At 44.2% G+C, this 25,619-nt stretch overlaps 1 protein-coding gene across 9 annotated transcripts in view; it reads left to right on the top strand.

Moving 5' to 3' along the window:
- Positions 1–25,619, top strand: part of LOC106609395 (membrane-associated guanylate kinase, WW and PDZ domain-containing protein 2) — a 255,367-nt gene that overhangs the window by 54,329 nt on the left and 175,419 nt on the right. For 7 of the 9 annotated variants that reach the window (XM_045722162.1, XM_045722163.1, XM_045722161.1 and 4 more), the window contains exon 2: positions 13,516–13,632. In XM_045722162.1, coding sequence (XP_045578118.1) covers positions 13,516–13,632 — 117 coding nt within the window. Of the gene's footprint in view, positions 1–11,445; positions 11,766–13,515; positions 13,633–25,619 lie in introns of those variants that run through there. The other 2 variants (XM_045722165.1, XM_045722164.1) reach the window with 2 other exon arrangements.

The following is a 25,619-nucleotide window of genomic DNA, read 5'->3' as shown; positions in this document are numbered from 1 at the left end:
TGGATGGAGCAAGACATGATGTCCCAGATGTGCTCAATTGGATTCAGGTCTGGGGAACGGGCGGGCCAGTCCATAGCATCAATGCCTTCCTCTTGCAGGAACTGCTGACACACTCCAGCCACATGAGGTCTAGCATTGTCTTGCATTAGGAGGAACCCAGGGCCAACCGCACCAGCATATGGTCTCACAAGGGGTCTGAGGATCTCATCTCGGTACCTAATGGCAGTCAGGCTATCTCTGGCGAGCCCATGGAGGGCTGTGCGGCCCCCCAAAGAAATGCCACCCCACACCATGACTGACCCACCTCCAAACCGGTCATGCTGGAGGATGTTGCAGGCAGCAGAACGTTCTCCACGGCGTCTCCAGACTCTGTCACGTCTGTCACGTGCTCAGTGTGAACCTGCTTTCATCTGTGAAGAGCACAGGGCGCCAGTGGCGAATTTGCCAATGTTGGTGTTCTCTGGCAAATGCCAAACGTTCTGCACGGTGTTGGGCTGTAAGCCCAACCCCCACCTGTGGACGTCGGGCCCTCATACCACCCTCATGGAGTCTGTTTCTGACCGTTTGAGCAGACACATGCACATTTGTGGCCTGCTGGAGGTCATTTTGCAGGGCTCTGGCAGTGCTTCTCCTGCTCCTCCTTGCACAAAGGCGGAGGTAGCGGTCCTGCTGCTGGGTTGTTGCCCTCCTACGGCCTCCTCCACATCTCCTGATGTACTGGCCTGTCTCCTGGTAGCGCCTCCATGCTCTGGACACTACACTGACAGACACAGCAAACCTTCTATCCACAGCTCGCATTGATGTGCCATCCTGGATGAGCTGCACTACCTGAGCCACTTGTGTGGGTTGTAGACTCCGTCTCATGCTACCACTAGAGTGAAAGCACCGCCAGCATTCAAAAGTGACCAAAACATCAGCCAGGAAGCATAGGAACTGAGAAGTGGTCTGTGGTCCCCACCTGCAGAACTGCTACTTTATTGGGGGTGTCTTGCTAATTGCCTATTATTTCCACCTGTTGTCTATTCCATTTGCACAACAGCATGTGAAATGTATTGTCAATAAGTGTTGCTTCCTAAGTGGACAGTTTGATTTCACAGAAGTGTGATTGACTTGGAGTTACATTGTGTTGTTTAAGTGTTCCCTTTATTTTTTTGAGCAGTGTATATATATATATATACACACAGTGCATTCGGAAATTATTCAGACCTCTTGACTTTTCCTCATTTTGTTACATTACAGCCTTGCTCTTAAATTGATTAAAAAAAAAAAATCCTCGTCAATCTACATAAATACCCCATAATCGCAAAACAGTTTTTTGACATTTTTGCAAATGTCATAAAAATAAAAACTGAAATATCACATTTACATAAGTATTCAGACCCATTACACAGTACTTTGTTGAAGCACCGTTGGCAGCGATTATAGCCTCGAGTCTTCTTGGGTATGACGCTACAAGCTTGGCACACTGGTAATTGGGGAGTTTCTCCCATTCTTCTCTGCAGATCCTCTCAAGCTCTGTCAGGTTGGATGGGGAGCGTCACTGCCCAGCTATTTTCAGGTCTCTCCAGAGATGTTCAAGTCCGGGCTAAGGCTGGGCCACTCAAGGACATTTAGAGACTTGTCCTGAAGCCACTCCTGTGTTGTCTTGGCTGTGTGCTTTGGGTCGTTTTCCTGTTGGAAGGTGAACCTTCACCTCAGTCTGAGGTCCTGAGCACTCTGGAGCAGATTTTCATCAAGGATCTCTCTGTACTTTGCTCCGTTCATCTTTCCCTCGACTCTGACTTGTCTCCCAGTCCCTGCCGCTGAAAAACATCCCCACAGCATGATGCTGCCATCACCATGTTTCACCGTAGGGATGGTGCCAGGTTTCCTCCAGACGTGACGCTTGGCATTCAGGCCAAAGAGTTTCATCAGATCAGAGAATCTTGTTTCTCATGGTCTGAGTCCTTTAGGTGCCTTTTGGCAAACTCCAAGCAGTCTATCATGTGCCTTTTATTGAGGAGTGGCTTCTGTCTGATTGGTGGAGTGCTGCAGAGATGGTTGTCCTTATGGAAGGTTCTCCCATCTCCACAGAAGATCTCTGGAGCTCTGTCAGAGTGACCATTGGGTGGTCACTTCCCTAACAAAGGCACTTCTCACCCGATTGCTCAGTTTGGTCTAGGAAGAGTCTTGGTGGTTCCAAACTTCTTCCATTTAAGAATGACGCAGCCACTGTGTTCTTGGGAGCTTCAGTGCTGCAGAAATGTTTTGGTACCCTTCCCTAGATCTGTGCCTTGACACAATCCTGTTTCAGAGCTCTATGGACAATTCCTTCAACCTCATGGCTTGGTTTTTGCTCTGACAACTGTGGGTCCTTATATAGACAGGTGTGTGCCTTTCCAAATCATGTCCAATCAATTTAATTGACCATAGATGGACTCCAATGAAGTTGTAGGAACATCTCAAGGATGATCAATGAAAACAGGATGCACCTGAGCTCAATTTCGAGTCTCATAGCAACGGGTCTGAATACTTATGTAAGTAAGGTATTTCAGTTTTTAATTTTTTATGCATTTGCAAAGAAAATGCAAAACCTGTTTTCGCTTTGTCATTATTGGGTATTGTGTGTCGATTGATGAGAAAAAATATATATTCTATATATTTTCGAATAAGGCTGTAAAGAAACAATGTGGAAAAAGTCAAGGTTTTTTTATGCCCGTTTTGCATGTTATTTTGGCATTAATATGTGTCACTTATCAGTTTGCAAACAATGTAAAGAAAATATATATAATTGTGTTATTAAGCTGCATACAAACATTTTTTTATTTCTTGAGTAAGGCAGCTCCAAAATGCAGGCGTTTCAGCCGAGCTCAGTGCTTTCTGTGGAGGTGGGGCAGCCAGCGGAAAATACTGAGCGTAGGAGTTGGTAATGTTCTCTAGTTGTGCCGTGATTGGCTCAGTGTTTTGTCACTCATGGGGACACTGCGTCACCGCAAAATCTACAGTGAGAGCTCTAAAATTCATAGAGTTACATTAGAAGTGCCCATCCATGAAGTCTCAAGGTCATTGGTCACAGATAAAATTACATCAAACCTCGTTATATCTACCGTAGCTTTGATTGGACTGATCATGTCAACATCATACTTTCAAAATCTTAGCAAGGAAGCTAGCAGTCTTCATCATGAATCAAGTCGACAATCTACTGGCAAATCCTTTTCAATCCTTATGAAGAGAAATTATAGATAAAATGTATCGGTGTTCATCGGCAATTGGACATAAACATTACAGAGCAAGTTGGAAATTTACAAATTCAACAATGAGTGGTTTTGAAGGATTCAGTGGCTAACTGCAAGCATTGCAAAGCAAGTGGAGTGGGTGTGTGTTCCAAGTTTGGGTTTAAGGGTCTCTTTTCCAAGCTTAGAAGGATAAACATTCAACATTGGCTGTCAATCCAGCATGACTTCTGACACATTCAAAACAACTGGAAACTCTGAACTAGGAAATCTCAGACTTCAGTGAGTTCAAGACAACTGGGAACTATGACAAAAATGAGCTCAGACTGGGAAAATAAGTCGGGAGCTCTGGACTCTTTCTAGAGCTCTGACCTGAAGATCGCTGACGTCATGATTCGACCTTGTTTATTTCCGAGTTCTCAGTTGTCTTGAAAGCATCATAAATCCAGACAAAGTTTGTTGACAAAATATTCTACCGCATAAATGATTTAATATGCTAGGGAGATATGTATACTGTAGCTAAGAAAGTAAAACTAAATGTATGTTGTGTAGTAAGCTGTTAGTAGCCCATGTGCCTTACCCTAATAATTTGATCCCTTTTCCCCTCATAATTTAGCCTACTGTTCTGACTTGGTGGTGCACATGTAGTCTATAACTTGTTTTAGAGAAATGTCATCATCGGAAATTGTAAGAGCTTTCATTGTCTGCTTATATACCCCTTTATTCTACGCTTCTGACTTGGTGTACAGGGAGAATACTGTAAGAATGGCCCATGTTCTGAATTCTGGCGCTGTACATTTCAAAAGTGCTGAACAAATAGTTATATTGACTACGTCCATGCTAGCTTATTCATTAATGTCTTAATCGAAATTACGAATTGCCTCATATTGTCACACTGGTATAAAGGATTTTGGAGACAGGCGCAGGAATACACAATAGGGGTTTTTAATACACCCAAAACAAACACTTATACAAAAACATTGGGCTGTACCCAAACAAAAGAGTGAGGGTAAACCTTGTTGAACGACACGGGATGATACCCGTAATACACAAAATATATAGCCCGCAGCATAACAGCTGCACCAACGCATAGGTACTCACACCACCAACTGACATGGGAACAATAACCGACAAAGACAGAGGGAACAGAGGGCACATATATAACATACTAATCAGGGGAAATGGGAACCAGGTGTGTGTAATCAGACAAGACAGTCCGGAGTTGATGATAATGAATCCCGTTCAGTGAAGCCTAGAAAGCCGGTGACTTGGACCTCCGGAACTGGTGAATAGAATGAGCATCAGTACCGGAGGGATCCGGACACATATAAGCTCGTCGTCCCCTTATGCCATAGTTTGTACATCTCAATTGTCAGTAGAAACCACATTTGTTTAAGCAAGTCAGCCATATCAGCTAGGTTTTTTAAAAAGGCAGTAAATGAGGCTGAATTAATTGTTAAGCTGCCAGACAAGGCTCCGCTGATAGCCAGGTGTAGCAGTGGTAAGGTGTTAGGACTGCTGTTGGGACTCTGCTGTTGGGACAGCTTTATGTAGGCCCTAACAGTTTGTGGGCACCATTTGTCACCGTTATAGTGCAATTAATGTATTGTTTAGTGTTATGTTGTGTAGTGGCGTTTCTGGCATGCATCAAAACACATTTTGGGGGGTTTGCCCAACCAAGATTTACATGTTAAAATTGCCACTGGTATCAACCCACATAAAATGTTGATGTCATGTTGTTGACAGTGTGCTCTTTAGACAGCTAAATGAGTGTGCCTGGTGGAACTGCTGAGGTTTCAGACGACCACAGCCCTCTAATTACAGGCTAATTATATAAACAGCTGTCTGCTAACACCCCTCTCTTTATAACACAAAGAAACACACACACACACACACACACACACACACACACACACACACACACACACACACACACACACACACACACACACACACAAAGAGCAGTCATTATACTGCACAGTGTGTGTGTGTTCTTGCTGCCCTGGGGTGTGTGGGGCGATATCCAGTCCATCACACACATTGACAGCAGACTGAATGGTGTTGTTAAGAACAGAAGCTGTTCAGGCTGCGTGAGGAGCAGAGTGCTTGGCACATGGCACTGACATCTTTATGGTAGTCTTCTCACGTCTTACTGACAAGCCATGCAAATGATCTATGCGCCAATGTGTAGATCCACCTTTCTTCTGCTGTGTGTGTATGAATGCATGTGTTTGTGCGCACATGTGTGAATGAGAGAGAGAGAGAGAGAGAGAGATTGTGTTTTGTATGATTGAGCTTTAGTATGCACACCGTAGAGGGCCTTGTTCATTTCCCAGTGATTTTAAGAGAAGTACTGCCTCATCAAGGCTCTCTATAGAAACCTGTATCTGTTATTCACCATGACATTTAGGTGTTCAGCATTACATTTAATAGATGCCAGGATGAAAGGGTGCCCGCAGTGATCTCTGCAGGAGTCAGTCAGAGCTACTTTGGAGGACTATTGAGTGGTTTCACCTGAGCTGAACACAATAGGCTGGTAAATAGTCAGCGCTAGGATAGGCTACGCTAGCCGTGGTAAAAAGGCACCTCTCAGGCTGGTTACGCTAGGCTAGTCTAAATGATGTAGCATACGAGGCACCTCTATGAGCTCACAACTCCCAGAGGGGAACAGCTGTCTCCCTCCTCACTTTTAGACTCCACAGCCTGTTCCTTCTCCAGGGGCTTCCATGACACCTGCTTACCGCAGGCTCAGACTCCATACTTTACTCTGCTGTGGAAGGAGAACAGTCATTTCCCACATATATTGGTTTCTAGAGGTGTTTGGTCCACTGAAGGCGACTGGTGACCTTTTCTATCTGTGTCTAAAACACTACTGCCTCTAGATAGCCTACAGAGAAATGAATAGCCTGAGTGGTTTCTGTCAAGGTCAAACTTAAGAGACATTTTGTGATGTATGTAGTAGAGGTCGACCGATTAATCGGGAATGTCCGATTAATTAGGGCCGATTTCAAGTTTTCATAACAATCGGTAACCGGTATTTTTGGCCACCGATTTGCCGTTTTATTTTTTTTATTTTTTTTACACTTTTATTTAACTAGGCAAGTCAGATTAAGAACACATTCTTATTTTCAATGACGGCCTAGGAACGGGGGTTAACTGCCTTGTTCCGGGGGGATTCGGGGATTCGTTTTTGCAACCTTCCGGTTACTAGTCCAACGCTGTAACCACCTGCCTTACATTGCACTCCACGAGGAGCCTGCATGGCAGGCTGACTACCTGTTACGCGAGGGCAGCAAGAAGCCAAGGATTAAACTTATCTTATAAAAAACTATCAATCTTAACATAATCACTAGTTAACTACACATGGTTGATGATATTACTAGTTTATCTAACATGTCCTGCGTTGCATATAATCGATGCGGTGCCTGTTAATTTCTCATCGAATCACACCTTACTTCAACAAACGGGTGATGATTTAACAAGCGCATTTGCGAAAAAAGCACTGTCGTTGCACCAATGTACCTAACCATAAACATCAATGCCTTTCTTTAAAATCAATACACAAGTATATATTTTTAAACCTGCATATTTAGTTAATATTGCCTGGTAACATGAAATTGTGTGACTTCTCTTGCGTTCATTGCACGCAGAGTCAGGGTATATGCAACAGTTTGGGCCGCCTGGCTCGTTGCAAACTAATTTGCCAGAATTTTACGTAATTATGACATAACATTGAAGGTTGTGCAATGTAACAGGAATATTTAGACTTAGGGATGCCACCCGTTAGATAAAATACGGAAAGGTTCCGTATTTCACTGAAAGAAAAAACGTTTTGTTTTCGAGATGATAGTTTCCGGATTCAACCATATGAATGACCTAAGGCTCGTATTTCTGTGTGTTTATTATATTATAATTAAGTCTATAATTTGATAGAGCAGTCTGACTGAGCGGTGGTAGGCACCAGCAGGCTCGTAAGCATTCTTTCAAACAGCACTTTCGTGCGTTTTGCCAGCAGCTCTTCGCAATGAATTGCGCTGGTTATGACTTCAAGCCTATCAACTCCCAAGATTAGGCTGGTGTAACCGATGTGAAATGGCTAGCTAGTTAGCGGGGTGCGCGCTAATAGTGTTTGTTTCAAACGTCACTCGAGACTTGGAGTAGTTGTTCCCCTTGCTCTGCATGGGTAACGCTGCTTCGAGGGTGGCTGTTGTCGATGTGTTCCTGGTTCGAGCCCAGGTAGGAGCGAGGAGAAGGATGGAAGCTATACTGTTACACTGGCAATACTAAAGTGCCTATAAGAACATCCAATAGTCAAAGGTATATGAAATACAAATCGTATAGCGAGAAATAGTCCTATAATTCCTATAATAACTACAACCTAAAACTTCTTACCTGGGAATATTGAAGACTCATGTTAAAAGGAACCACCAGCTTTCATATGTTCCCATGTTCTGAGCAAGGCACTTAAACGTTAGCTTTCTTACATGGCACATATTGCACTTTTACTTTCTTCTCCAACACTTTGTTTTTGCATTATTTAAACCAAATTGAACATGTTTCATAATTTATTTGAGGCTAAATTGATTTTATTGATGTATTATATTAAGTTAAAATAAGTGTTCATTCAGTATTGTTGTAATTGTCATTATTACAAATAAAGGAAAAAAATCGGCAGATTAATCGGTAGCGGCTTTTTTGGTCCTCCAATAATCAGTATCGGCGTTGAAAAATCATAATCGGTCGACCTCTAGTATGTAGATATGCCTGCAGGTTCCCTTGCACATATTGTAATGTTCATGCATGTTCTGTATTTCTCTGATACTGTGGATAGTGTGTGTCTGCCTTTGCTTCAGCATGTTTATTTGCATGCATTTGTCTAAGTCCAGGTTGTCTCTCTGCTACAGTACTACTGCTGCTGCTGTTACCTTAGTATAACTGCTGCTGCTGTTACCTCAGTACAATTGCTGCTGCTGTTACCTCAGTACTACTGCTGCTGTGTTACCTCAGTACTACTGTTGCTCTTACCTCAGTACTACTGCTGCTGTGTTACCTCAGTATAACTGCTGCTGCTGTTACCTCAGTACAATTGCTGCTGCTGTTACCTCAGTACTACTGCTGCTGTGTTACCTCAGTAATACTGCTGCTGTTACCTCAGTACTACTGCTGCTGTTACCTCAGTACTACTGCTGCTGCTGTTAGCTCAGTACCACTGCTGCCGTGTTACCTCAGCACAACTTCTGCTGCTTTTACCTCAGTACTACTACTGCTGCTGTCACAACTTCCGCCGAAGTCGGCTCCCCTCCTTGATCGGGCGGCGTTCAGCGGTCGACGTCACCGATCTTCTAGCCATCGCCGCTCAATTTTTCATTGTTCCATTTGTTTTGTCTTGTTCCCCGCACACCTGGTTTACATTCCCTAATCACACTGCATATATATATATTCCTCTGTTCCCCCCATGTCTTTGTGTGGAATTGTTTTGTTACATGTTTAATGTTACGTGCCAGACTGACTCTCTGCTCTCCTGCACCTGACTTCTTACCAGTAGCGCACAACCTTGACTGCTGCTGTGTTACCTCAGTACTACTGCTGCTGTTACCTCAGTACTACTGTTGCTGCTGTTACCTCAATACTACTGCTGCTGCTGTTACCTCAGTACTACTGCTGCTGCTGTTACCTCAGTACCACTGCTGCTGCTGTTACCTCAGTACTACTGCTGCTGCTGTTACCTCAGTACTACTGCTGCTGTTCCCTCAGTACCACTGCTGCTGCTGTTAGCTCAGTAGCACTGCTGCCGTGTTACCTCAGCACTACTTCTTCTGCTGTTACCTCAGTACTACTGCTGCTGTTACCTCAGTACCACTGCTGCTGCTGTTAGCTCAGTAGCACTGCTGCCGTGTTACCTCAGCACTACTTCTTCTGCTGTTACCTCAGTACTACTACTGCTGCTGTTACCTCAGTACTACTGCTGCTGCTGTTACCTCAGTACTACTGCTGCTGCTGTTACCTCAGTACTGCTGCTGCTATTACCTCAGTACTACTGCTGCTGTTACCTCAGTACTACTGCTGCTGTGTTACCTCAGTACCGCTGCTGCTGTGTTTCCTCAGTACTTCTGCTGCTGCTGTTACCTCAGTACTGCTGCTGCTGCTGTTACCTCAGTACCTCTGCTGCTGCTGTTACCTCAGTACCACTGCTCCTGTGTTACCTCAGTACAGCTGCTGCTGTGTTACCTCAGTTCTGATGCTGCTGCTGTTACCTCAGTACCGCTGCTGCTGTGTTACCTCAGTATACCTGCTGCTGCTTTTACGTCAGTACTACTGCTGCTGCTGTTACCTCAGTTCCGCAGCTGCTGTGTTACCTCAGTACTTCTGCTGCTATTACCTCAGTATATCTGCTGCTTCTGTTACGTCTGTACTACTGCTGCTGCTGTTACCTCAGTACCACTGCTGCAGCTGTTACCTCATTACCGCTAAGGGGGTTTTCTTAGTACTACTGCAATTGTTACCTCGGAACCACTGTTGCTGTGTTATCTTAGTACTACTGCTGCTGCTGTTACCTCAGTACCACTGTTGCTGTGTTATCTTAGTACTACTGCTGCTGCTGTTACCTCAGCACTACTGCTGCTGTGTTACCTCAGTACCACTGCTGCTGTGTTACCTCAGTACCACTGCTGCTGTGTTACCTCAGTACCACTGCTGCTGTGTTACCTCAGTACCACTGCTGCTGTGTTATCTTAGTACTGCTGCTGCTGCTGTTACCTCAGCACTACTGCTGCTGTGTTACCTCAGTACCACTGCAGCACTGACTGTCACTCTCTGTCCATATCTCCTGTCCTCCCTTTCTCCTTCTCCTCTCCTCCACCCATCCCCCCATCCTCCTCACTTGTCAGGCGTGTCATGATAGCGCAGAGTGAGTGGGATGAGAAATGGCCTCATCCCACTAGAGAGAGATACTCCACACTGATCTCATCACTAGAGGACTGAACGCTGTAGTGACCTCCTCATACACCGCATTGATTTACACACACACACACACACACACACACACACACACACACACACACACACACACACACACACACACACACACACACACACACACACACACACACACACACACACACACACACACACACACACACACACGGCACGCTCATGACACACACACACACACACACGGCACGCTCATGACACACACACACGGCTGTGTCATCCTTCACCAGCCCTGGGCCATAGAGAGGACACTCACCTGCTATTGTAGTGCACCTAACTGAAGACCTACTTTACCATCCTCCTCCTGGAAGTGGGTTATATGAAGGTCACACACTCAACAGCCCAACATGTAGAGGTGAAGTTTATAGGATGCAGTCTCTTCAGTCCTTAAGGGTCCTTACACAGTCCTCCAGTCCTCAAGGGTCAGCCCTGGTATCTTGTCCCCAATCAAGTTTCCATCAGGAATCACACTGAAAGAAGATCGTATCTGTGTGCTGCTCATAGTAAGGTATGCTGTTTTAATGTTAGGTGAATGTTCAGTGACATTGTAAGTGAATCTACCTGCCCTCCATGTCTATCTACTGAAGTACGTGGCAGATTATTGTCCTTATCTGGTGTGTGTGTGAGTGCGGCTTTGTGTGTGTAAGAGTGAGAAAAAGAGAGAGTGAAAAAGTGGCGGATAGGGCGAGGGAGAGAGTTAGAAAGAGGGAGATTGGACAAATGAGTTCAGAGAAAGTGCTGACACCAGTGTTCTGCTTGCATTCTGTTTGTTTGTCCCATCATGCAACAGCGCAGTGTAAATACACAGTAATTACTGGCCACAGCTCATATTGTTTTAATTCAATCCGATGACAGCTGTTGGCACCATCACATTTAGCCCATGTTGTGGGCCAGACAGCTTCTTTTTTTTTCATGTGTCACGAGCAATGACGCAGGGTCACAGGCGGGTCACGTGGTGCTAGTGATGGGCATCTGCTCTGGGAGGAGGGCAGACGGCTGACATTATTATTCACTGGGCTGTCAAAGTACAGAGCACCCAGGATGGCATGGAGGAAAAAAAATATTCTGCCCTGCGCTACCGGCAGCTACAGACAGGGGGAGCCGGTGGACTTTAGAATCCCACAGACTCATGGGAAGAGGGATCTCATTGTGATAGGTCCACACCGCCGGAGCCTGCTTCCTTTGTTGCCTCCCAACTGTCGCACCCCCCCCTTCCCTCTCTCCTCCTCTCTCTCACTCACACACACACTCTCTCTTTCTCTCTCTCGTTCTTTCTCCTGCCTCATCTCTCCTTCCTCTCCCATCCGCGGAATGAAATGAACAGCACCAGGAGAGGTGGTGTGGATCAGACAGATAGACACAGTGAGTGGGACTAGGGGAGAGGGGGTTGTTCACTGCTGTACTGACTGTGAGCCTGGAAGAGGCTGCTGCTGGCTGGGCTCTTTGTGGAGATATACGTACCTGTGGAGAACGGACACTGACACAGCTGGCTGCCAATAACACTCAACTGTGAGACCCGCCGTGCAAGAGGTGCATTTTACTGTGTGTCGTCGGTGAATTTAGGTATGTGTGTGGGGGGGAAGAGGTATCGTGTGTGTGTGTGTGTGTGTGTGTGTGTTTTTGCATTGAATGATGTATGTATCAGTCTGTTTTTTACTGTGTGGATTAACATGGAATAGCTTCTTTTCTCATGCTGATGTCAATTGGCTGGTTGGGTTGTTTTGTTTCCTTGGTAGAACAGGATTTTATTTCTGACCCCATTCAGGCGTAGTCTTTGATTATAAATTCATGTTTAGGCAATTCATTTGTACAATGTTGGTGCGGTGCGAGAGAGAGGGAGAAAGGGGAATGCAGTAGTTAAAACATTCCTCCGACGTTGTCGGCAGATAAACTTGTTCTTCAAAAGTAGGTTATTCATGAATTCATCGGACCTCTCGACGCTCATTATAAAACGCTCTCTGGCTGACAGATTGAGATTGCGTTGAGTCTGTCAGTGCGCATGCTCTCCAACAGAAGGAACGTTTGAATGTCGTTGCCTTGGGGTCTGAAAGATGAGATAGAGGACCTAAGCATTGCCAGGCGTTGGGCCAAATCACTGTCTTTTAGTGTCTGCTGAAGGTTAGGGGCACATTTCTTCTCTGGTTCCCTCTTAGAATTATCAATGGAAATGGCGAGTACATTCAATCATCCTGTTTCAGTGGGAATTCCATTGGTTTGAGGAGGTGTGCCCTCTTGGTTGGCTTGAGATGAAGGATATTTCAAGAGGATATTGTAGGCACAGGAGGCTGTTGAGGGGAGGACGGCTCATAATAACATCTGGAACGGAGCGAATGGAATGGCGTCAAACACATGGAAATACTCTGCTCCAGCCATTACCACAAGCCTGTCCTCCCCAATTAAAGTGGCACCGATCTCCTGTGGTTGCAGGCTGTGTGTGTGGAGTCTGTGTATGTCAACACTGTATATGGTGTACATGGGATGGTACAAGAGTGGAATATATATGGTCAGACAGACAGGCAGAGCGAGACAGGCAGACAGGCAGACAGATAGACACAGTGAGTGGTAGTAGTACAAATGTGGAGTATCGATGAGGCTTGTGTCCATTCCAGGTCTCTCTCTCTCTCTCTCTCTCTCTCTCTCTCTCTCTCTCTCTCTCTCTCCCTGGAGCTTTGCCGTTGCCTCCCTCTCTCCTTCCCCTTCGACCCCTCCCTCGTTCCCTCCCTCCATCCTGCTGAGGAGGCACATTTAGAGTGGGCGAGCTTTAGCCCATTCATAATTGCAATGGGGGGAGGAGTGAAAAAGGAGGGAGGGGGAGAGAAAGACCCCCCAGAGACCTCATTACGTATTTATGTCTAGATGTGTAGACATTTCTCTCAACACATGTTTGCCTCATTCACCAATTAACACCCTCACTCCCAATCCAAGGGCTGTGTTGACAGATGTTGAACCGATAGAGCCGTGCTTCTGTATCTGCATTGCTTGCTCTCTGGGGGTTTAGGCTGGGTTTCTGTAGAAGTACTTTGTGACAACTGCTGATGTAAAAAGGGCTTTATAAATAAATGTGATTGATTGATTGATTGATTGATTGATTGATTGATTGATTGATTGATAGAGCTCACACTGGTCCATGCTTTGGTGTTTGTTTGCATAATATGCAAATATTGTCTATTGTGACATCATGGGTTTGACTGTTGAGTTTTTCCAGACCACAGGAAAAACGTACGGCTGGTCACGTGATCGGGACAAACTCCTGGCCCTGACCATGACACCTGCTCTTAGGCCTTACCGAGTTGTTATTGGTCTTTTCCTCCAGGGGGCGTCATAGACAAGGACCTGCGTCACTACCTCAACCTGCGCTTCCAGAAGGCCTCAGTGGACCACGAGCTCCAGCAGATCATTAGAGACAACCTCTACCTCCGCACCATACCCTGTGAGTAACACCCCCCCCGACCCAGTCCCCATTTCTTACCTGGTGTCCCTCTCGCCCTCTCACAGGGAGATATTCTTCATCCACCCCAGCCTACCTGTCCAATAACACACGGAATCTTCTATGTTTCCTGGCCAGGCCACCTGGAAAAACTAGCTATGAGATATTCACAGATCTGGTTCAAATCTCACTTTCCAAATTTGGGAATACGTCAAATACATACACAACCAGTAGATTCCTTCCAATCGTTGAAATACATTGGCACTTGAATCTTCTGTCTTCATTCCCAGCCTCCACTTCTTCTCCAGCAGCTACTGACTCTCTGTTGGTCTGGCTGGGTTCAGTAATGGATGATCTATCTTCATGATTTGGCTGGAGGGTTGAACCTGGCCTCCAGCAGCCGTCTGTCTCAGCGGAGGGTGGTCTCAAATTGAACCTTGGCAGCGCCATTCTGTAATCAGCACCTGAATCTCAGCAGGCACCATAGTTAAGGCCTATTTATTCTAAAACCGTGCCAGTTTTAGTCTTCCACCTCAGTTGACTATCTAGCTAGCCCTCCAGCACTGCATTTGGAGAGCAATGGTCTAATAATGGAATGTGTGTATGTGTGTAGCAGTGCTCCTACACAGCATTTAGACTGAAACAGTCAAAAGAGATTCAATACTTAGTCATGTTTGTTATGTTTCATTGGCAACAATGCATATACAGTTGAAGTCGGAAGTTTACATACACTTAGGTTGGAACCATTAAAACTCGTTTTTCAACCACTCCACAAATTTTGGCAAGTCAGTTAGGACATCTACTTTGTGCATGACACAAGTAATTTTTCCAACAATTGTTTACAGACAGATTATTTCACTGTACCACAATTCCAGTGGGTCAGAAGTTTACATACACTAAGTTGACTGCCTTTAAACAGCTTGGAAAATTCCAGAAAATAATGTCATGGCTTTAGAAGCTTCTGATAGGGCAATTTACATAATTTAGTCAATTGGTTGTGTACCTGGGGATGTATTTCAAGGCCTACCTTCCAGCTCAGTGCCTCTTTGCTTGACATCATGGGAAAATCAAAAGAAATCAGCCAAGACCTCAGGAAAGAATTGTAGACTTCCACAAGTCTGGTTCATCCTTGGGAGCACTTTCCAAATACCTGAAGGTACCACGTTCATCTGTACAAACAATAGTACGCAAGTATAAACACCATGGGACCACGCACCGTCATAAAGCTCAGGAAGGAGATGCGTTCTGTCTCCTAGAGTTGAATGTACATTGGTGCGAAAAGTGTAAATCAATCCCAGAACAACAGCAAAGGACCTTGTGAAGATACTGGAGGAAACAGGTACAAAAGTATCTATATCCACAGTAAAACAAGTCCTATATCAACATAACCTGAAAGGCCACTCAGCAAGGAAGAAGCCACTGCTCCAAAGCCGCCATAAAAAAGCCAGACTACGGTTTGCAACTGCACATAGTGACAAAGATCGTACTTTTTGTAGAAATGTCCTCTGGTCTGATGAAACAAAAATAGAACTGTTGGGCCATAATGACCATCATTATGTTTGGAGGAAAAAGGGGGAGGCTTGCAACCCGAAGAACACCATCCCAACCATGAAGCGCGGGGGTGACAGCATCATGTTGTGGGGGTGCTTTGCTGCAGGCAGGACTGGTGCACTTCACAAAATAGATGGCATCATGAGGTAGGAAAATTATGTGGATATATTAAAGCAACATCTCAAGACATCAGTCAGGAAGTTAAAGCTTGGTCGCAAATGGGTCTTCCAAATGGACAATGACTCCAAGCATACTTCAAAAGTTGTGGCAAAATAGCTTAAGGACAAGAAAGTCAAGGTATTACAGTGGCCATCACAAAGCCCTGACCTCAGTCCTATAGAGAATTTATTGGCAGAACTGAAAAGCATGTGTGAGCAAGGAGGCCTACAAACCTGACTCAGTTACACCAGCTCTGTCAGGAGGAATGGGCCAAAATTCACCCAACTTATTGTGGGAAGCTTGTGGAAGGCTACCTGAAACGTTTGACCCAAGTTAAACAATTTAAAGGCAATGCTACCAAATACTAATTGAGTGTATGTAAACTTCTGACCCACTGGGAATGTGATGAAAGAAAAAATATCTTAAAGAAATCCTTCTCTCTATTATTCTGACATTTCACATTCTTAAAATAAAGTGGTGATTTTAACTGACCTAAGACAGGGTATTTTTACTAGGGTTAAATGTCAGGAATTGTGAACAACTGAGTTTAAATATATTTAGCTACGGTGTATGTAAACTTCCCACTTCTACTGTAGATGAGTATTCTGTAGACACTGCATAAGGTGTCTCATCAAGGTTCTTGTCTCTCATGATGTTATGGAGGAGATTATGTTTAATCCATAACATCACATTTGATTTGTGACATAGACATGTTTAGCAGATGTTATTGCGGGTGTATCGAAATGCTTGTGTTTCTAGTTCAAACAGTGCAGTTATATCTAACAAGTAATGTCTAACAATTGCACAACAATACACACAATACACACACATTTAAAGTAAAATTGCTGACGAGCAATGTCGGAGCACCATAGACTAAAATAGAGTAGAATAGAATAGAATACAGTATATACATACTGAATGAGATGAGTAGTGCAAAATATGTAAACATTATTAAAGTGACTAGTGTTCCAATTATTAGTGGCCAGTGATTTGAAGTCTATGTATGTATATCGGGCAGCAGTCTCTAATGTGCTAGTGATGGCTATTTAACAGTCTGATGGCCTTGTGATAGAAGCTGTTTTTCAGTCTCTCGGTGCCAGCTTTGATACACCTGTACTGACCTCGTCTTCTGGATGATAGCGGGTTGAACAGGCAGTGGCTCGGGTGGTTGTTGTCCTTGATGATCTTTTTGGCCTTCCTGTGACATCGGGTGCTGTAGGTGTCCTGGAGGTCAGGTAGTGCACCCCCAGTGATGCGTTGGGCAAACCGCACCACCCTCTGGAGAGCCCTGCGGTTGCGGGCGCTGCAGTTACCGTACCAGGCGGTGATACAGCCCAACAGGATGCTCTCAATTGTGCATCTGTAAAAGTTTGGGAGTGTTTTAAGTGCCAAGCCAAATTTATTCAGCCTCCTGAGGTTGAAGTGGCGCTGTTGGGTGGACCATTTCAGTTTGTCAGTGATGTGTGTTCACTCGTTTAATGGTCCTCATGATATTTATCTGTACAACATTTGCTCTCAAAAATGTCATCTTCGGTGATATTAACTGGAAGTGTGTATGTGTGTGTGTGCGTGCATGCATCCTCATGCATTTTTGTGTGTGTGAGTCTGCGTGTGTGTGGGTAGGCTTGTGTGTGGGGGTCTGCATGTGTGTCGGTCTGCTTGTGTGTGTGGGCACATCTGTGCATGTGTGCGTTCATAATGTATTACCCTAGCCATGCCTTTCCAGCCCATCTGTCTGTATCCATAATGGAGAGACATTCTTCAAGACACGTCAGGGAGATTTCATTAGGCACATTTTGCCTCTCCTCTGTGGACAGGGAAATGAGAGGTACAAGAAGGCCTATTTGTTAGAGGCGGGCACCAGTGTTATTCTCCCATAACTCCATGAGGTGGGTTTGTGGAGGGAGGGAGGGAGGGAGGGAGGGAGGGAGGGAGGGAGGAGGGAGGGAGGGAGGGAGGAAGGGAGGGGGAATGAAAGAGAGAGCGCTGGCAGTGGATGATCAGAGGCAGTGTGAGTCATTATTCCCGCAGCACAGGAGCTGCATGGCCTTGGACTTCCATTGACTGGAGCGTGTGGTGCTAGGAGAGAGAGAGAGAGAGAGAGAGATGGACAGATGAGAGACAGCGGAAGGACAGGCCCAGTGGAAGTGGGTGGGGGAGTGTGGGAAAGGAGAGAAAAGAGCGATGACGCACCTCATGGGATGAGAGTGAGAGACCAAGAGACCTGTTACTAACAACCTCACCCAAACTTGTAAAAATAGACAAGATCCTGCAACCATGGAGAGGTAAATACCTGTCTATTTATGGAAAAATTGCCCTGATTAACTCCTTAGTCATATCTCAGTTTACTCACTTACTTATGGCGCTGCCTACTCCTGATGATTCGTTTTTCAAATCATATGAGCAAAAAAGTATTCACTTTATCTGGGACGCTAAACCAGACAAAATAAAACGAGCCTATCTATATAATGAATATGAATTGGGTGGGTTGAGATTATTAAATATGAAAGCACTAAACCTCTCTCTAAAAGCTTCACGAATTCAAAAGTTTTATTTGAACCCTAAATGGTTCTCATGTAGATTAATAAGAAAAGCTCATCCATTGTTTAAAAATGGCCTTTTTGCCTTTGTGCAGATTGCCATGTCTCATTTTCGATTAATTGAAAATGATACTTTTTTCAAAGTATCTGTCTTTTTCAAACAAGCATTGCAGAGCTGGCTACAATTTCAATTTCATCCCCCTGAAAAGATAGAACAAATATTACAACAAATATTATGGCTGAACTCAAATGTGCTGGTTGATAAAATACCTGTATTTATGGGAAAGATGTTTGAAAAGGGTATTTTGTTCTTAAATTATATTGTAAATTGTAATGGTAGAGTTATGTCCTTCATGGAGTTATCAGAATTGTACAGGAAGGTGTGCTCAATCCAAGAGTACAACCAATTGATTACAGCATTGCCCCAAAAATGGAGGAGGTGGGTGGCAGCGGGAGGAGGTAGGGAACTGGTCTGGTCTGTCTGCCCACTATAAAGGATCAAAACTGGCGGAAGAATAAAAATAGCATAAATAGGAAAGTATACCAGTTTCATTTGAGGACCAGGATGTTGACAACTGTGCCATACAGTTTGCAAAATAGTTGAGAAAAGATTGTTGATGTACCGATTCCATGGTACAGGGTGTATCAGTTGATGTATAAAACAACGCAAGATTCAAGACTTCGTGCTTTTCAGCTAAAATTATTATATAGAATTCTTGCCACCAACAAAATGTTGAATATTTGGGGCATAAAATCATCGAAGCTCTGCAGATTTTGTTGTGAGGATACAGAATCAATAGATCATTTATTTTGGTATTGCCCTCAGGTAACCAGCCTGTTTCTGGTCTCAGGGTCAGGAATGGCTGAAAATGCATAGCATTGATCTAAAATTGACCCTAAGAAAAGTACTGTTAGGAGATCTGGAGAGACCGGGTTTCACAAGACTGTGATCATGAAAAAGGAAACTATGACATATATTTTATATCACTATCATGCACACGCACCCTCACACATAAGGATGGCTCTGTTGCGCAAAGACTGATACATGTTTGATAGTGTCTTGATGCTGTATTGTTTGTCCTTCATGTTCTACTACTTAATGTTACATCTTCCTTGTGTTTTTGTAATAAATAATTATTTAAAAAATATATTTAAAAAAAAACAACCTCACCCATACGCATACAGTGCCTTGCAAAAGTATTCATCCCCCATGGCGTTTTTCCTATTTTGTTGCATTACAACCTGGAATTTACATGTATTTTTATTTGGAATTCATGTAATGGACATACATAAAATAGTCTAAATTGGTGAAGTGAAATTTTAAAAAATGACTTGTTTAACCTGTTGGTGCTAGGGGGCAGTATTTCCACGGCCGGATAAAAAACGTACCTGATTTAAACTGGTTACTACTCTTGCCCAGAAACGAGAATATGCATATAATTTGTAGATTTGGATAGAAAACACTCTAAAGTTTCTAAAACTGTTTGAATGGCGTCTGTGAGTATAACAGAACTCATATGGCAGGCCAAAACCTGAGAAGATTCCATACAGGAAGTGCCCTGTCTGACAATTTGTTGTCCTTCTGTTGCATCTCTATAAAAAATACAGCATCTGTGCTGTAACGTGACACTTTCTAAGGCTCCCATTGGCTCTCTAAAGCCGCCAGAAAGTGGAATGGGGTGTCTGCTGTCTCTGGGAAAAGTATAGGAGCAGTGGTCAGCCTTGGGACAGTGAGACTGGAGATGCGCGGTCACGAGAACTCGCCATGTTTTTCTTTCTCTCTTTGAACGAATACAACGTTGCCCGGTTGGAATATTATCACTATTTTACGAGAAAAATAGCATAAAAATTGATTTTAAACAGCATTTGACATGCTTCTAAGTACGGTAATGGAATATTTTGATTTTTTTGTCACGAAATGCGCTCGCGCGTCACCCTTCGGATAGTGACCTGAACGCACGAACAAAACAGAGCTATTTGAATATAACTATGGATTATTTGGAACCAAAACAACATTTGTTGTTGAAGTAGAAGTCCTGGGAGTGCATTCTGACGAAGAACAGCAAAGGTAATCCAATTTTTCTAATAGTAATTCTGAGTTTAGTGAGTCCCAAACTTGGTGGGTGTCAAAATAGCTAGCCGTGATGGTCGAGCTATGTACTCACAATATTGCAAAATGTGCTTTCACCGAAAAGCTATTTTAAAATCTGATTGCATAAAGGAGTCTTCAAAGTGGTAGGCATGTTGTGTGACTGAAATGATACAAACCCCCAAAAAATCTATTTTAATTCCAGGTTGTAAAGCAACAAAATCGGAAAAATACCAAGGGGGTAGATACTTTCGCAAGCCACTGTAGAAGACTGCAGAGAGCGAGAGCGAGAGGGAGAGGAAAGAGAGAGGGAGGCAAAGGTAGGAATAGATACTTGAGCCAGGATGAGGGGACAGAGGATACTTGAGCCAGGATCCGGGGGCAGGGGATAGATACATGAACCAGGATCAGGGGACAGGGGATAGATACTTGAGCCAGGGACAGGGTTGAGGACAGAGATACTGCAGCTCATGCCAATAGTATTCCGTGTAAGTTACCCTGATAGCGTAGCGATAAGATGTGGCAAGCTAATACAGTGCTTCCAGCTCTTAGACAAATTGTCTCTTCTGACTCCAATGTGACAGTGTGAAATCAGCCCCATCACCTGGTAATCCACCTAGTTCTGATTTGATAGGGGGTCATTAGTTGAGTGACATTAGTATGTGCCACTCTGATGACAATGACCCATAGGCTCCGCCCCACCTCGATTCTAGGACATTCCTTTGTTATACTGTATGCAGTCTGAATGTATGGGGTCTTTCGCTCTCTCACTCTCCCTTTCTCTCTCACTCTTGCTTACTCCCTTTTTCTCACGATTTCTTTCTATTGCTCTTTCTCTCTTTTTCTGATCTTCTCTCCCTTTCTCTATTTCTCTCTTCTCTCTCTCTCTCTTCTCTCTCTCTGCTGTATGTAAAATGTGCTACAGCTTGGAAAATAAATAAATGTGAGTCTGGATGACAAGATAATGATATTTGTTTCCAACATCAGGGCTGTTTTCCTAAAGAAGTTAATAACCTCTCTGGGAAATGTGGGATGCTATCCCCGCCCCGCCAACAGCCAGTGAAATAGCAGGGCGCCAAATTCAAAACAACAAAAATCTCATATTTCAAATTTCTCACACATACAAGTATTATACACAATTTTAAAGATACACTTCTTGTTAATCGAACCACAGTGTCCGATTTCAAAAAGGCTTTACGGCGAAAGCATACCATTAGATTATGTTAGGACAGCACCTAGACAAGAAAAACCACACAGACATTTTCCAAGCAAGGAGAGGCGTCACAAGAAATACAGCTAAAATGAATCACTAACCTTTGATGAACTTCATCAGATGGCACTCATAGGACTTCATGTTACACAATACAATTATGTTTTGCTCGATAAAGTTCATATTTATATCCCAAAAAAACATTTTACATTGGCGTGTAATGTTCAGAAATGTTTTGCCTCCAAAACTTCCGGTTAATGAGCACATCAATTTACAGAAATACTCATCATAAACGTTGATAAAATATACAACGGTTATGCATAGAACTAAAGATAAACTTCTCCTTAATGCAACCGCTGTGTCAGATTTTACAGCGAAGGCACACTTTGCAATAATCTAAGTACAGCACTCAGTCACCAAAACAAGCCATACAGATACCCGCCATGTTGTGGAGTCAACAAAAGTCAGAAATAGCATTATAAATATTCACTTACCTTTGATGATCTTCATCGGAATGCACTCCCAGGAATCCCAGTTCCACAATAAATGTTTGTTTTGTTTCGATAAAGTTCATCTTTATGTCCAAATACCTCCATTTTGTTTGCGCGTTTAGTCCAGCATTCCAAATTCACAAGAGCGCGCGTTTAGTCCAGACGAAAAGTCAAAATAGTTACATTACAGTTCGTAGAAACATGTCAAACGATGTATAGAATCAGTCTTTAGGATGTTTTTATCATAAGTCTTCAATAATTTTCCAACCAGACAATTCCTTTGTCTTCATAATTTAAGAGAAGGGAGCTTGTGCTCACGCCTGCACGCGTGACTGAGAAGATGCCAGACACCTGATTCCAACAGCTCTCATTCTCTTCCCATTCACAGTAGAAGCCTGAAACAACGTTCTAAAGACTGTTGACATCTAGTGAAAGCCTTAGGAAGTGCAATATGACCCCACAGACACTGTATATCGGATAGGCAATCACTTGAAAAACTACAAACCTCAGATTTCCCACTTCCTGGTTGGATTTGTTCTTGCCTGCCATATGAGTTCTGTTATACTCACAGACATCATTCAAACAGTTTTAGAAACTTCAGAGTTTTTTCTATCCAAATCTACTAATTATATGCATATTCTAGCTTTTGGGCCTGAGTAGCAGGCAGTTTACTCTGGGCACCTCATTCATCCAAGCTACTCAATACTGCCCCCCTTTCCCAGAGAAGTTAAATCTGCTTCGTGTTTTGTTTCCTTGCTATGATACTAACAAGAATCGCGATGCTGGAATCGTCCCAGCACTACTAGCAATCTACTGTAGCTATTCTTGGCTTCCTTCACTGCCTGTGATGGCAGTCTACGTGTGTGGACACAGTAAAGCTCTCTGTGGGAAATGGGCTTACCTGTTACTCTGAATAATGCAGCTGATTCAAAGGATGAAAAGAGCACAGGAGAGACTATGGTTGTTAAGTGGGACTTATCAGTGAGGCTGGAGTTGGGAGAGAGAGAGACATTATAACACTGTACATAGCCATAATATGACGTGTCTATGCCTCAGTATATAAATGTGTCTATTCCTTTGAAACTTGAGTGTAATGTTTACTGTTCATTTTTGATTGTTTATTTCACTTTTTGTAAACATATGTTTCCCATACCAATAAAGCCCTTTGAATTGAGAAAGCGAGAGAGAGACAGAGAGACAGAGAGATTTAGTCTTCTCTCTTTCTCTCTTTTCCTCAACTCTTAAAAAATATGTTGCACTCTCTTTCTCTCTCTTTGTCTCTCCCTCTCTTCCCCCTCTTTGACATGCCATTGATTGACATTGCAGCGTCGTGCTCTGTCCATGTAAATGCCCATGATCAGCCTGTTAGTTAGTTTTAATGGTGGGTGGTGCCCCAACAGGTGAAGAGGGAGGGAGGTAGGGAGACCTTGTGTTGTTAATGGTGGGACGCCTAGCAGGGGAGGCGTCCAGCCAATGTGTCCTTGATGGACAAAACACCCAGTGAGCATCTGTAAATGGGAACTTAGGTTTTATGGAGGGTGTGATTGAATATATGCCGTGTGTGTGTGCATGCATGTGCTGCTATGTGGAATGGGAGCATTGTGTTAGAATGGGCGGAGTTTGTGTACCAGAGTGCGTGATTAATGGTGAGGCTGCTGCCCAGAGGGACATTGAGTGTATGCTAATGGATAGGGAGGAAAGACCACTGGGGGTGTTTACTAATGAGTAGTGCTCACAGAGAGGGATAGGGAGAGAGAGGGAGAGAGGTAGGGAGAGAGAAAGAGGGAGAGAGAGGAATGTGCCACAAACTACCTGTTCTCTGTCAGAGCTGTGAGACTGTGATGATCTGATTGTTTGGTACTGGTGAGAGCTGTGTGATGATCTGAATGTTTGGTACTGGTGAGAGCTGTGTGATGATCTGATTATTTGGTACTGGTGAGAGCTGTGTGATGATCTGATTGTTTGGTACTGGTGAGAGCTGTGTGATGATCTGATTGTTTGGTACTGGTGAGAGCTGTGTGATGATCTGATTGTTTGGTACTGGTGAGAGCTGTGTGATGATCTGATTATTTGGTACTGGTGAGAGCTGTGTGATGATCTGATTGTTTGGTACTGGTGAGAGCTGTGTGATGATCTGATTGTTTGGTACTGGTGAGAGCTGTGTGATGATCTGATTGTTTGGTACTGGTGAGAGCTGTGTGATGATCTGATTGTTTGGTACTGGTCAGAGCTGTGTGATGATCTGATTGTTTGGTACTGGTGAGAGCTGTGTGATGATCTGATTGTTTGGTACTGGTGAGAGCTGTGTGCCACAGTAGGGGGTCATCCTCTACCTCTCTCAATTCAACTCAAAGGGCTTTACCGATCTCACACTCTGAGCATGTGCTTGTTAGGCGGGTTGCCAGGTATCTGTCAGGTATCCCTCCCTCCTTTCCTGTCTCTTTCACGTCCCTTTCCTGTTATCCTTGTGTTTATGATTGATGGCAGCAATAGAATAATAATAATAATAATGGCTCCTGAGCGCTCCTTCCTTCCTTCATGCATTATTCACACTGTCTCTATTAGCACAGAGGCTGCCTAATGAAAGTCAGGTTGACACTGAGCCTCACGCTGGAGCTGGAACAAAGGGCCCCATTGTGGAGCTCTGAGCTGAGGCTGTGTGTGGAGACGAAAGAGTTGTGTGCTCCGTAATAAAGGTGTCTCCATTAGTCAGGCATGTTTGTTTGTGTGTGTGTGTGTGTGTGTGTGTGTGTGTGTGTGTGTGTGTGTGTGTGTGTGTGTGTGTGTGTGTGTGTGTGTGTGTGTGTGTGTGTGTGTGTGTGTGTGTGTGTGTGTGTGTGTGTGTGTGTGTGTGTTACCCACAGCAGAGACCTGAGGAGACCTGTTTCTCTGCTCTATAGATCTAAGGCTTGTGCAATCAGCCCTGTCTCACACTATAATTGTGCCTCAGGCTCTTCTCTGGTTCTCCTTCTCTCCGTCTGGACTCTCTCCCTCTCCTTCACCCTTCACTCAGCCTCAGGTTAGATTGGTCGAAGCCAGGCGCAGGCGCCCTCCCTCGCATACGCCACAGCACAGCACGCTCACTTTAGCAGCTCACTTACTCACTAGAGCCCGGCCGCGGTTTCCATGGCAACAACTGTCTCCACTCCCTGCCTCCTTCAAAAGCGTGACGCTTCTCAATGTCGCGCTCTCTTTCTTTTCTCTCTCCCTCTCCCTCCTTCGCTTTCTCTTTCTCTTTTACTCTCTCTCAAAACGGAGATAAAACAGGCACGACCCTCCAGAAACAGGGACAAACAATAACAGGATTGAGGTCCTAAAACTGATGTGATTGGCCACATGGGCTGTCAATCATGGTGAAAGTGAAAAGGGGTTGGGCTCTGTGCCCGGTGGTTTTGAGTGACAGGGCGGGACACAGATGTTGATAGGCCATAGTGAACATGAGCTGTGAAGCATTGCTCTTCTGCAGATGAGGCTCCAGAGAGAACCAGAGAGAAGAGTGCATCTCTCCCCACACATAGAACACGCAACATGGTCATGATCTGTGTGTCTGGGACCCTGCCACATGTTTCCCTGTCTCAGATACTGGATGTGTTCAGCCTAGGGCCACCTTGACATGAAGCTCCCAGTGAGCCATCTGTGTCCTACAACTGGTTGATAATATTGAGCTGATGCTCTGGCGTTCTGGGAAGAGAGTGGGGTTGAGTCATGCTAAGTACTTCTCTTTCTCTAGTGATTTCAACCCCTGACATATTGAGTCTGGAGTGTTGCTTTTTCCAGACTTACTGTATCGTTATAATGATGGATTCTATATCTGAAATGTTACTTGTGGAGGAAATGTCTGTTTCATTCCTGTTCCATTGATTCCCACCTTCTCCTCAGTGATAACCTGTATGACTAAGACACAAGGCAGTGCTGACTCCTCCTCAGTGATAACCTGTATGACTAAGAAA

This window comes from Salmo salar, chromosome ssa07 (assembly GCF_905237065.1).
Source record: "Salmo salar chromosome ssa07, Ssal_v3.1, whole genome shotgun sequence".
Taxonomy (NCBI): Eukaryota; Metazoa; Chordata; class Actinopteri; order Salmoniformes; family Salmonidae; genus Salmo; species Salmo salar.
Note: the sequence above shows the minus strand (reverse complement) of the source record. Positions and strands in the feature narration are given on the sequence as shown.